This window comes from Cnephaeus nilssonii, assembly GCF_951640355.1.
Source record: "Cnephaeus nilssonii genome assembly, chromosome: 10".
Lineage (NCBI taxonomy): Eukaryota > Metazoa > Chordata > Mammalia > Chiroptera > Vespertilionidae > Cnephaeus > Cnephaeus nilssonii.
Genome location: NC_137081.1, coordinates 84,776,176 through 84,789,666, shown reverse-complemented (window position 1 = coordinate 84,789,666; position 13,491 = coordinate 84,776,176). Strand labels below are relative to the sequence as shown.

Here is a 13,491-nt window from a genome sequence, read left to right as displayed (position 1 = left end):
AAAAATAAGAGGTCCTAACAGACCTTGCAAACACAACACAAACGTACATGGTCCTGGCTCTGCCATTAACTTGGCAAGTAACCTAATGACTCTAAATCTATTTTCTCATATGTGAAATAAAGTCAATGGAACAATAACCAGGAAAAAAATCCCCCAAATGCTATCTTCCTTTACAAATATGACTGTAGAATGAGTCCAAGTAAATTAAGTTTCATTTAGCCAAATCCATCATCCTTATACTCCTTTGGCTTCCCATCTCAATATGCATCCACCAGGTAACCCCCCTTTTATAATTCTATTTGTACTATTAATTTGGTTAACAAGTACTTCAACATGAAAAAAAGGAGAAGATTCAGCCTACTAAATATTCATCAACCCCAAGTTGTTCCACTGTTAATAACTGGAACAGGCTAGTTTCCCCGTTATTCCTTGTCACACAGGCTACTGCTATTATTTTCATAACTAGAGGCCTGGTGCACAAAATTCGTGCATGGTGTGTGTGTGTGTGTGTCCCTAAGCCCAGCCTGCACCTTCTCCAATTTGGGACCCCTAAATGGGCAGTCGGACATCCCTATCACAATCCAGGACTGATGGCTCCCAACTGCTTGCCTGCCTGCCTGCCTGCCTGATTGACCCTAACAGTTTCTGCCTGCCAGACTGATCACCCCCTAAACACTCTCCTGCTAGCCTAATTGACGCCTAACTGCTCCCTTGCCGGCCTGATTGCCCCTAACTGCCCTCCCCTGATGGCCTGTTTGCCTCCAACTGCCCTCCCCTGCAGGCCTGGTCGCCCCCAACTTCCCTCCCCTGCTGGCCTGGTCACCCCTAACTGCCCTCCCTTGTCGGCCTGGTTACCCCTAACTGCTCTCCCCTGCTGGCCTGGTCGCCCCCAACTGCCCTCCCCTACAGGCCTGTCTCCCCCAACTGCCCTCCCCTGCAGGCCTGGTTGCCCCCAACTGCCCTCCCCTACAGGGCTGTCTCCCCCAACTGCCCTCCTTTGCCAGCCTGGTCACCCCCAACTGCCCTCCCCTGCAGGCTTGGTCCCCCCCCAACATCCCTCTCCTATAGGCCTGGTCACCCCAACTGCCCTCCCCTGCAGGCCTGGTCACCCCTAACTGCCCTCCCCTGCTGGCCTGGTCACCCCCAACTGCCCTCCCCTACAGGCCTGTCTCCCCCAACTGCCCTCCTCTGCCAGCCTGGTCAAGCCCAACTGCCCTCCCTTTCAGGCCTGGTTCCCCACAACTGCCCTCCTCTGCCAGCCTGGTCGCTCCCAACTGCCCTCCCCTGCAGGCCTGATCGCCCACAACTGCCCTCCCCTGCCGGCCATCTGTGTCCACATGGGGGCAGCCATCTTTGGCCATATGGGGGCGGCCATCTTGTGAGTTAGAGTGACAGTCAATTTGCATATTACTCTTTTATTAGGTAGGATGTTAAATTTTGGGGTGTGATAATGATACTGTGAGGCTCTTAGGATGCTGAAAGACAGGCAAAATGAACCACTTTTAGAAAATAATGACAGAAAAAGAAAAGGAAAGTAAATGTACAACAAAATGTTAAGAACAGGTTAATCTAGGTAAAGGGTATATGGGTATTCATTATACTTTTTCATCTTTCTTTTGGCTTGAAATTTTTTAAACAAAAAGCAGAAATGCACACTTATATATATATCAAGACATACACAAGAATATTCACCAGCAACATTACTGATAAGAGACCAAAGTGGAAACAATCCAAATAAACACCAACAGTAAATTTGACAACTAAATGGTAATAAATCAATGAACAAGTAAATTACAGTATATTCATATAACAACAAGTACTATAATACAGCAATGAAAATGACCAACTACTGTTAACACACCACATGGGTGAAACTCACAAATAACGTTGAGCAAATTAAACTATACACAAATAAGATGAACAAATTATTTGTTGAATAAATATTCCAGATAAGACTCAGATAATATCAGGGCTATTATTTATCTCTGTCTAGCAAAGGTTTTATTCACAGGCAGTACAAGAAAGATTAAAATGAAAATGTATAAGTTATTTAGGAGAACAAATGCCTTTCAGGCACATTTATAAAAACTACCTATATACTATTGTTCTGCTCCACTAATTAATCATAATGCACTGCTGATTTGTCAACTTTTTTAAAGACAGTGTTTGAATCAGAACTTGTACTTGATAGTTACAAACCTGCACTACAAAACTGTTCTTCACTGAGTAAGAGTTTCAACCTCTACTATAATTAACCAATTTTAATTATAACCAGATATTATTTTTAAAAGAGAGCAACATAAAATACTTACACTAACTTTGAAAACTTGTACAGTGTTATCCAGAAGAAGAATGTTGCAATCCACCTCTGTATGCTGTCTGTCTCGGGCCAACTCTGATGCTCGTACATTGTAGGTTCTGCCAGCAGGCAAACGGAAACGTGAGGTCATTACTGTCCACACAAGGTCTAAGTTGGGGGAAAAAATAATCACTGAAGAAAATAGTTCAAGATACAGAGTAGTTTATTTAAAACACAAATTTACTATGCGTTTTTCAATTACCACTTAGGTAAAAAGCAGTTATAAATTTTGAAATAACCAGATAAGAATATGTAAGTATAAAAGAAGATACCATACATATAGTTCATTATCTAAACTAAAATTACAACCTACCTAAAAAAAGCTTTATTTTTAACTGTTGCATTGAGAAAAACAGAAAAATTGTTCAGGGAATCATATTCCAATTCAAAACATATAAATTTAGTAGTCAAAAGAGGGAAGGAGAATTTGCTACTTCAGGAAGTTGAACATTACTCATTGATGCAAGCATTAAAAACACTGCAAAGTGGCAACAGGAGGGAAGATTATTTAACTCTGAAGGGCTCCATCCCTTTATTAAGCGTAAGGCTAGGAGGAAACATGGCGTTTTGGTTTTTTTTTTAATACAATGCCCTTCATTTTAACTATCCTCAAATTCAAACTAATTCTAATAGGATTACTCTTATTATTCTTAACACAAAAACAAAAACTTAAAGCTACAGATCTTTGGATCTCAACTTAAAACCTAAGAGGGGAAAAAGTATATTTCCTACAGAAGAACAGGTATCACAGCGATATAAGCAGCATTTGATATTACAAAACAATGAAGATGTAGCTTCAAAGTTTGAAAGAAAATTACAGTAAACACTCAATTTTATGGACCTTGATTTAACAGACTTTGGATTAAATGGACAAAATTTCCGGCTATATGTCATATGTGAAAATTAACACCCAATTAACTAAGCTTTGCTTATAAGTAAATTAACACGTTTTCTTGTTACTTTTAACAAATTTTAGCACATAGGCCCTATGTTGGAAAAAACACTAGTAATTTCAATGACATATATAAATATCAGATATCTACAATTATAGCTTACATATTTAAATTAAAGAGTCACTACCGGTAAACAATGTTCGGCGAATGATTACACCACATTTCCTGTGGTAATTGGTTCTGTTGTCCCATGGCATGACATTCTGCAGCAGTTTTAACACATGCCAGCTGGCTGATGTTCTCATATGTGCTAAGCCATACCCCAGCCATGTGCCCAAGTCCTGTGCATTTGTTTACTTGTGGTGACTGGTGAATGCACGTATTTACTAGACCTATTCAGTATAAATTTAAAATTACTGTAATACATATAGAAAATGCTTCTATGAAATTAAACTTTTCATACATATTTTTAATTACACAAACATGTCTACATAAGCAAAAACAGGTAAACTAATTTGTCAATTTTTTAACCTACACATTTGGAAAACCTACTTAATTATATAACAGACACCCACTTGCCTGAATTAGTCTATTATATTGAGTCTTTACTGTATTTGAAACACAGAAGTATATACCCCCAAAATTAGAATTCGTATTGTGGGCCCTCGGAAAGAAGACATCTACTAAGAAGGGCTCCTGGTGGTTAACTGGGCTCAAACTTAAAAACAACAAAGACAAAAACAGAGCCCAGAGCCCAGCAGCCATTTCTACACAGGAACGACTCACACAAACTGCACTTCAGGGAGAAGCTTGCACTAAACTCCCTGCCTCTGTACTGAACTGCTTGCCTGCAGTGTGTTTCTGCCACCTAAGCCAACCCTTACAAAGGGGTTCCTGGAATCCTATTTAACCAATAGGACTGAGCCTTTCCACATCCAATTAAACCTGCACAGCTCCAACCATCCAGAGTAGCTCTATTCTGACCATTCAGGACAATGTCTTTTGGACCAATCAAACTTTGAAGATTTGGAAACCTGTTGTGAAAGAGGAACATACCAACCAATCAGGAACCAGGTCCACATAAGCCAGCTCTCCTCTGGCTCTGGGAGCACATTTTCCCTTTCCACCAAAGACTGCGGTTCCCCAGCTGAGCTGAAACACCAAAGATGTCTCACCGGAACAGAGCAGAGCACACCAATGCAAGCCAAAGCAGACAGGCAGGAAGCAGAGCGGATCAGTGAGGAGCAGAGTTGAGCTATCTAGCCAGAGAGAGGCCTGGCCCCAGGGATGGCTAGACCCAGGGCTGCTTCACAGCCATGCTGTATCAGAGCTGTTCCAATAATGCTGCTCTCATCGCCATGCTGTATGAAAATTGAACTTCTTCAGCACATTCCAAATTGGGGGTTCCTTTTGGCGTTGAAATGGAGTCAACGACCAATGTTTGACAATGTGAAAGAATAAAGCTAAAGACATTTTCCAACATTCAAGGATTCAAAGTTTAAAATCCATAAGCTGGAGAGACAGGCACATATGAAGAGTCACAACTTACCAGAGTAGAGACACACAAGCAGAAACTGCCATAGGAGCCAATGCATGAGTAGTAGGAAAGCCTGAACTGTAACTGATGAATTGCTGGAGACTCAATGTGGACAATTCTTAACAGTTGGGCTGGCTGGAGTGGCTCAGTTGATTGAGCATCATCCTGTGTACCGAAAGGTTGCCGGTTAGATTCCCGGTCAGGACACATACCTGGGTTGTGGGTTTCATCCAGTTTGGGAGCATATGAAAGGCAACCCATCAATGTTTCTCCCTCTCCCTTCCTCTCTTTAAAGCATGTCCTCAGGTGAGGATTAAAAATAATAATGATAAATAAATAAAAACTCCAGGGGGACCCAGTTATTGGAAGGCTCCCATAATATTGTGAGATTTACCTCCAGGAACTCAACCAGATTCCCATAGTAAATATTAGAGAGAAACACTCTTGGGCTTCCCACAGGTTGGTGAGATGGGGTGACCAATATGAAATTACAAACCAGAGCATGCGGTCCTTCTTAACAAGAGCTACACTCAAAAGAAACTAGTTAATCAGAGCCTAAGGGACCTGGGGCAAAGAAAATAACCAACCCCAGCCTACTCTAGCCATGCTGTCCCACCTGGGGGAGAGAAAAAAAATGAAAAACACTTGTGAAGTTCACAGTCCAGAGGCATAAGTTCACTAAAATACTAAGAGCAAATCATAGGACTAAAGCAGGGGTGGGGAACTTTTTTCCTGCCAAGAGCCATTTGGATATTTATAACATCATTCATGGGCCATACAAAATTATCAACTTAAAAATGAGCCTGCTATATTTGGTCAAACATTTAATTAACTCACCCCTAATGCCTTGGCAGGGCCAGACCAAATGATTTCTCAGGCCCTGCGGGCTGGACATTCCCTGCCCTGGGGAAAGAATGTTTCCCCTACCCCAGTGGTTGGCAAACTCATTAGTCAACAGAGTGGCAAACCGCGGCTGTGGCTCGCGAGCCGCAGTTTGCCGACCACTGCCCTACCCCAACCTTACTACCACATTACTAAGGCCCTATTAATGGCAGTTCCTTTTAGCAAAATATCATATCTACCTATCAATAAAAATTTATAAGGCATACCAAAAGGTAAAAAACACACTATGAAGAGACAGTGCAAGCATCAGTACCAGACATGGAAAGTTGGAATTATTGGACATGGAATTTAAAACAACTATAATTAATATGCTAAGGGCTCTAATGGATAAGGTAGACAGCAAGAGCAGATGAACATTGTAAGCAGAGAGATAGAAACCCTAAGAATGAACCAAAAAGAAATGTTAGAAGGAAAAAAAACCCAGATATAAATAATGCCTTTGATAGGCTTATTAGTACATGAGACACAGCAAAGTAAAGAATCTCTGAGCTAGAAAATATATCAATAGAACCCTTAAAAAATGAAAATCAGAGAAAACAAGAATGGAAAAAACACACAGAAGAATATCCAAGGACTATGGGACAACTACAAAAGGTATAACATACATGTAATGGGAATATCGGAAGAAGAGGAAAAAAAAAACAGAAATAAACCAATAATGACTGAGAATTTCTACCTTATTTCTTTTTTACAATTTCCCCAAATTAATGCTGGACATCAAACCACAGATCGAGGAATCTCAGAGAATACCAAGAAGGAAAAATACAAAACAGAATAAAAACAAAACAAACAACCCACCCCACACATCTATGCATATAATTTTTAAACTACAGAAAATCAAAGACTAAAAAAAAAAAATCCTGAAAGAAGCCAGAGGAAAAGAATCACCTTACCTACAGAAAACAAATAATTGTATCTAACTTCTTAACCATGCAAGCAAGAAGAGAGTGGAATAAAACATTTAAAATGTTGAGGGGAGGAAAATACCTACCAACCTAGAATTCTGTATCCTGAAAAATTACCTTTCAAAGGGGAAATAAAGATTTTCTCAGACAAAAAGAGAAAGACAATTTGTTTCCAGTGGACTTGCCTTGCAAGGTATTTTTAAAGTTCATTAGAGAGAAGGAAAACAATACAGGTCTAAACTCACATCTACATAAAGAAAGAACACAAAGAAGGAATAAATCAAAATAGATTTAAAACTTGATGTTTCTATCTCTCCCTCTTCCTCTCTGAAATCAATAAAAATGTATTTTTTTAGCCGAAACCGATTTGGCTCAGTGGATAGAGCGTTAGCCTGTGGACTCAAGGGTCCCAGGTTCAATTCCGGTCAAGGGCATGTACCTTGGTTGCAGGCACATCCCCAGTAGGGGGTGTGCAAGAGGCAGCTGATCGATGTTTCTCTCTCATCGATGTTTCTAACTCTCTATCCCTCTCTCTTCCTCTCTGTAAAAAAATCAATAAAATATATATATTTTTAAAAATGTATTTTTTTAAAAGAGAGAGACTACCCTTGGTGGCCCTGACTTTCAGGTGAAAGCCCTTAAAAGAAAGACTGGAACCTTCCTGAAGTGAAGGAAATTCTGGTGCGGGCTTTAAAGACATGATCTGCCATGTTGTGAGAGGGCCTATCACAGAGCCATGTGGCAAGGAAGTGCAGGAACTGTCTAACAGCTGACAGCCAGCAAATACCTGAAGACTTCAGACCCAGTTTATTTTAATTGTCAACAATAACATGTTTTGGAAGAGAACCTCAAGCTCTTGCAGTCCAGTCAACATGTAGTTTGTAACTTTATGAGAACTAAAACAAAGCTGTACCCATACTACTGACCCACAGATACTGGAAGAAAACAAATGTGCTGTTTTATTCTGCTAAATTAGTGGTAATTTATTGCACAACAAGAGGCCTGGTACATGAATTCGTGCATGGGTGGTGTCCCTCGGCCTGGCCGGTGATCGAGGCCAGCCAGCCGGGGTAAGGGACCATGGGAGGTTGGCCGGCCACGGGAGGTTGGCTGTGGGAGCACACTGACCACCAGGGGGCAGCTCCTGCATTGAGCGTCTGCCTCCTGGTGGTCAGTGCACGTCATAGCTATCAGCCAGTCATCCAGTTATCTGGTCATAACAGTCACTTAGGCTTTTATATATAAAATAAATAGAAAACTAGTACATCTTTCTCAGTAGTACTACTACACCAAGCATTCATGAGACAGAAAGAAACAAACAAAGAATGAAGCAACATATATGATGGTCTCTGTGCAAATTCCACTCTTGCTTATGATGGATCTAGACTTCTCCTTTCAACCCTGCTTTTCCTTCACCAGGGGTGAGTGGTCTAGTGAAAGTGACCCAAGACATAAGGAAATACAGGAATAACAATAGAATCAACAACTTAGTCTTAACCGTAGGGAAGCTACAAAAAAACCAAAAAAACATTTTTGGTGAATGTTACAAAGGTATCCCAATGTCAAAGCAAGGTACAGGAATGACAAGATCAAAAGATATCAGTATATTTGCCAACACTAGTCTTTCCCATTTACCAGCACATTTTTTTTAAATATATTTTTTATTGATTTCAGAGAGGAAGGAAGAGAGAGATATATATAGAAACATCAATGATGAGAGAGACTCATTGATCAGCTGCCTCACGCATGCCCCACACTGGGGATTGAGCCCACAACCCGGGTGCTGCCCTGACCAGGAATTGAACTATGAACCTCCTGGTTCATAGGTCAACACTCAACCACTGAGACACACCGACCGGGCCCCAGCTCACTTACTTTTGACATTTGCACTCATACTTAAAAACTTCAAACCTAAATCATAAGTGAACTGTCTAACCAGCTCTTGAGATTTCCCCAAAAAACTAACATATTTTAGTTAGCAAGACACTGAATATATCCACCCTTCTTGCCACATTTACTTTCAATTCATAAAGCAAAAATTCTGCTTTATTTCAAGAGAATTTTACTACTTGAAAATTCTAACTTTGTGAAAGAACATACTAAATCTTCATGATGTTTCAGAAAGGGAAAGAAATCAAATAAAATTCTCCATCATCACATTTCTTTTTTCATTTGAAAGGTGTTTCAATAAATATATAAAATTGCTGTCAGTGGAAAAGAACCCAACTCCTTTAAGGAAATAACATGAATTGTGATCTACCAAAACTGTCATTCCTTTAAATACTATATACTTAATGTACTAATAAAGTAGTAAATATTCTAAAAGTTCTAAAATTATAAATTTTCTTGTCTACCGATATTAAAAATTTATACACATTATGTTAAGAAGAGCTAAACATGAATAATACTCAAATTATAAAAATTATGGACAATATAAAGGCAATTCAGTACAGAAAGGATAGTCACTTCAACAGACTATATGCAAAAAAATAGGAACTTCAATCCACACCTTGCACCATATGCAAAAATTAACTAAAAATGGATCATAGATTTATGTAGAACCTAAAGCAATAAAACTTCTTGAAGAAAACACAGGAGAAATCCTTGGTGGCCTTGGATTAGGCAAATATTTCTCAGAAACATTGCCATAAGCAGAATCCTTAAAAGTATAAATTGATATGTTAGAATTCATCAAAACAAAACATTTGCTTTTCAAAAGACACAGTTAAAATAATATAAAACTAGCCAGAGGGTGGGAGCATATATCTGGTAAAGGACTTTTATCCAGAATATATAAAGAACTTCCAAAACTCAGGAATAAGGAAAAAACACACACAATTAAACCACAAACAAGAGCTTTGAACAGATACTTCACCAAAGATATATGGGTGGCAAATATCCACATAGCAAAAAAGCAGCTCAACATTACCAGACAGAAGGTACATGCAAAGTAAAACCATAATATGGTATCACTACATACCTATCACAAAGGCTAAAATTTAAAAAAATAGTGACAATACCAAATGTGGCAAGGATCAGGTAAAAATTGATCTCTCATTCATTGCTGGTGGGAATATAAAATGTTACAACAATGTCTGAAAACAGTTTGGCACTTTCTTACAAATTTGAACTTACTCCAACTTTATGAGCTATCCATTCCATTTCTAGATAACAAACGCATATGTCCACATAAAGACTTGTACATGAATGATCACAGAAATTTTGTTATAGTCGAAAACTGAGAACAAGTGTCTATAAATTGGTAATGGATTTATTCAGATGTGGTACATAAATAGAATGAGTAGTTAATAAAATAAAATTGTTGTTACATGCAACAACATAAATCTCAAAATAACTATGCTGAAAGCTGAATCAAAAAAAGAGAGTACATACTGTATGATTCCATTTATATAAAATTCTAGAAAATACAAACTAAACTTTGGTGATAAATAGTAGACCAGCAGGATGAGAGCAGGGTGTGGTTATGTGAGGGAAGCAATTACACTGGAACACAAGAAAATTTGGGGGAGTAATGAGTATGTTCATTACACTGTGGTAGTTGTGTAGATGTATAAATATGTCAAAACTTATCAAATACTATACTTTAAATATATACAGTTTATTACATACTACTTTACCTCAATAAAGTTGTTAAAAACATATATGGCCAAAACACTTAAAAGGCAAAATAATTAGAATTTTAACTGTTTGCACTCAGATGTCGAGTGTGACTCGACACGGTTAGAGATTAAAATTACTCTTTGAATGTATCAATAATTTGAAATATAAAAAAATCCAAATAAATAAGTTTGTATAAAAAGAAACTCCAGTTTTTTATTCTACTGCCGCGCTTTGTAAAATCTGGGGTATTTAAAAATTAAATCCCGAGTAGAATAAAGGAATCGAGAAAAAAGCAAGCGAGTGCAAAGGGTTGATGTTGTGGTTCATAATCTGTTGACTATATAACTAGATTCAATTCAACGTAACATAATGAATATTTTGGCCATTTTTCTTCATGTTAATACGCCTGATTTCTTATACAGATAGCAACTAGTTTGAGGTTACACAGGCAAAAGTGATCAAATAGCGTGTGAATCCAGATCTGTCTAATCTCAAAGGCAATACATTATTGCCATAACAATATAATGAAATTTCTACTTTCTCATGCTAAAAATATTCTTTTGAGTGTTCTTTTTCAAAGCCAACTATAAAAGCACCTAAATTAACTGAAGAAAGATATTGAAAAAGAATCATCACTATTTGTGAGTTTTACAAATCTTTAATCTGATCCTTTGCACTCTCCATTTCATCAATTTCCACCAGATTGGAGAGGGTGCAGACTGGGCTGAGGGACACACACCCCCGTGCATGAATTTCGTGTACCAGGCCTCTAGTTCTATAATATACAACAATACATCATCTGTATATTGCATTGTGTGATCACCACCCAAAGACTAGTCTCACTCTGTAACCATGTAGTATTTGACCCCCCTTACCCTCTACATCCTTCCCCCACTGCCTTCCCCTCTGAAAACCACCATAGCATTATCTATATCTATGAGTTTGTTTATAACAAATTTTTTGGTTGAGTTAAATTCAAATGGCCACATTTGGCTAGTGGTTGACCTATTGTGCAATGCAAAACCACATGATCTTTAAATTCCCTTCTAGCTCTAAATTCAATAATTTCTAATTTCCAACATTTAAAAATGTTTCCTTTCTCCCTAAAATAGGATACACAAATGAACAGTAAGTCAAATAAATAACACAACCACAGAGGAAAAAAATGATCCTAGTAACTGTTGAACACAATATTCTTGTCTAGGTTTGACAAACATTTTCTGTAAGTGGCCAGACAAAAAGTATTTTAGGTGTTGTAGGCCATAGAATCTCTGTCAGAACTGCTCAATTCTACGTTTTAGCATGAAAGCAGCCATAAGCAGTATGTAAATACATGAGCACTGCTGTATTCCAATAAAACTGTGGATACTGATGTTCAAATTTCATATAATTTTCATAATTTTGTAATGAAGTATTTTTAAACAGTAAAAATATAAAAATCAGTCTTAGTTCATGGACCATACAAAAACAGGTGGCAGGTCAGAATTGACTGGAAGACCAGTTTGCTGACACATGCCCATGACTATAGAACCACCGCAGGATTTATTCTCAGAATAAATAAACAAATAAACTATAATTTTTACTTAGTAAGTTTGTTGTTGGTAGTGCTCTTGATGCAGCATTCTGAAACTATTTTGCATATACTATATAATTGAATAAATATCTATACTAATAAGAGGGTAATATGCTAATTAGACCAGGAGACCTTCTGGGAGACCTTCCAGACGTCCTTTCGGACAAAGCCATGGTGGCAGGGCTGAGGCAGAGGTGGTTAGGGCCGATCAGGCGAGGGGGGGAGGGCAGTTGGGGGTGATCAGGCCAGCGGGGGGGAGGGCAGTTGGGGGCGAGCAGGCCAGTGGGGGGAAGTTGGGGGCGAGCAGGCCGGCAGTGGGGGGCAGTTGGGGGCAATCAGGCTGGCGGAGGGGGCTGTTGGGAGTGAACAGGCTAGCAGGGGGGCCAGTTGGGGGCGAGCAGGCCAGCAGGGGGAGCAGTTGGGGGCGAGCAGTCCGGCAGTGGGGGACAGTTGGGGGCGAGCAGTCCGGCAGTGGGGGACAGTTGGGGTCAAGCAGGCCAGCAGTGGGTACTGTTGGGGGTGACCAGGCTGACAGGGGGGCCAGTTGGGGGTGATCAGGCCAGCGGGGGGGGGGGGGCAGTTGGGGTTGAGCAGGCCGGCAAGGGGGAAGTTGGGGGTGAGCAGGCCAGCAGGAAGAGTGGTTAGGGGCGATCAGGCAGGCAGGCAGGTGAGTGGTTAGGAGCCAGCGGTGCCAGATTGCAAGGGGGATGTCCGACTGATGGTTTAGGGATCAGGCCTAAACCGTCAGTCCGACATCCCCTGAGGGGTCCCAGATTGAAGACGGTGCAGGCCGGGCTGAGAGACCCCCACACCCCGTGCACGAATTTCATGCACCAAGCCACTAGTATATGAAAAAATATATAAATATATTAACCCTTTGCACTCGCTTGCTTTTTTCTCCATTCCTTTATTCTACTCGGGATTTAATTTTTTAAATACCCCAGATTTTACAAAGCGTGACAGTAGAATAAAAAACTGGAGTTTCTTTTCATACAAACTTATTTATTTAATGTAAGAAAAGCACAAATAAAGGAGGAGGGATAGAGGGAGGGAAGGAATGGGCTACCGATGCTAACCGTGTCGAGTCACACTCGACATCCGAGTGCAAAAGGTTAATGTTGTTGGCAACCAGGAGTCTCAATATAGAAGAAAAAACAAGATCAGATATTGGCATGGAAAAAACTAACATTAAATTGAAATTAGAGATATTGATATACAAGTAATCTTTTAAAAAATATATCTGCTATCTCTGTCTATTATTAGAACCTAGAAGCAAAAATACTCCAAAACAATGAACAAACCTAATGCCCTTTATATTGTTCTACTCTAAAAGGAATCAAAACTCCTTTGGAGAAATGGCTGATTTCAGATCTGGCACAAGAAAAAATACAACATCAGGCTGAATATCTTATGCCAGTAAGTAAAAAAGTCCTCCAAATCTGATGAGAACAAGTCAAAAAACACGAAAAACAGTTTAAAAGGGCTTACACCAGCCAACTGAGACAGTTTATGTTTCAAAATAATAGCAAGCATAGAAAATCTTCTATCCTATCTAATAAAATAGTAATATGCAAATTAACCATCACTCTGCTACACCAACAAGCCAATCAGGAGCAAATATGCAAATAAACCCAACCAAGATGGCTACGGCCACAGAGAGCAGGAGGGAGGCTTGGGTTTCCCCGGCAATGGAGGAAGCC

At 39.6% G+C, this 13,491-nt stretch overlaps 1 protein-coding gene across 5 annotated transcripts in view; it reads right to left on the bottom strand.

The window, feature by feature from the left end:
• PTPN4 (protein tyrosine phosphatase non-receptor type 4) overlaps positions 1 to 13,491 on the bottom strand; it is a 257,666-nt gene that overhangs the window by 207,433 nt on the left and 36,742 nt on the right. For 3 of the 5 annotated variants that reach the window (XM_079782463.1, XM_079782462.1, XM_079782464.1), the window contains exons 2-3: positions 4,802 to 4,954; positions 2,313 to 2,467 (exon numbers count right to left, since the gene is read on the bottom strand). In XM_079782463.1, the coding sequence (XP_079638589.1) occupies positions 2,313 to 2,467; positions 4,802 to 4,847 (201 nt within the window). In that variant the 5' untranslated portion in view covers positions 4,848 to 4,954. The remainder of the gene's footprint in view (positions 1 to 2,312; positions 2,468 to 4,801; positions 4,955 to 13,491) is intronic. The other 2 variants (XM_079782465.1, XM_079782466.1) reach the window with 1 other exon arrangement.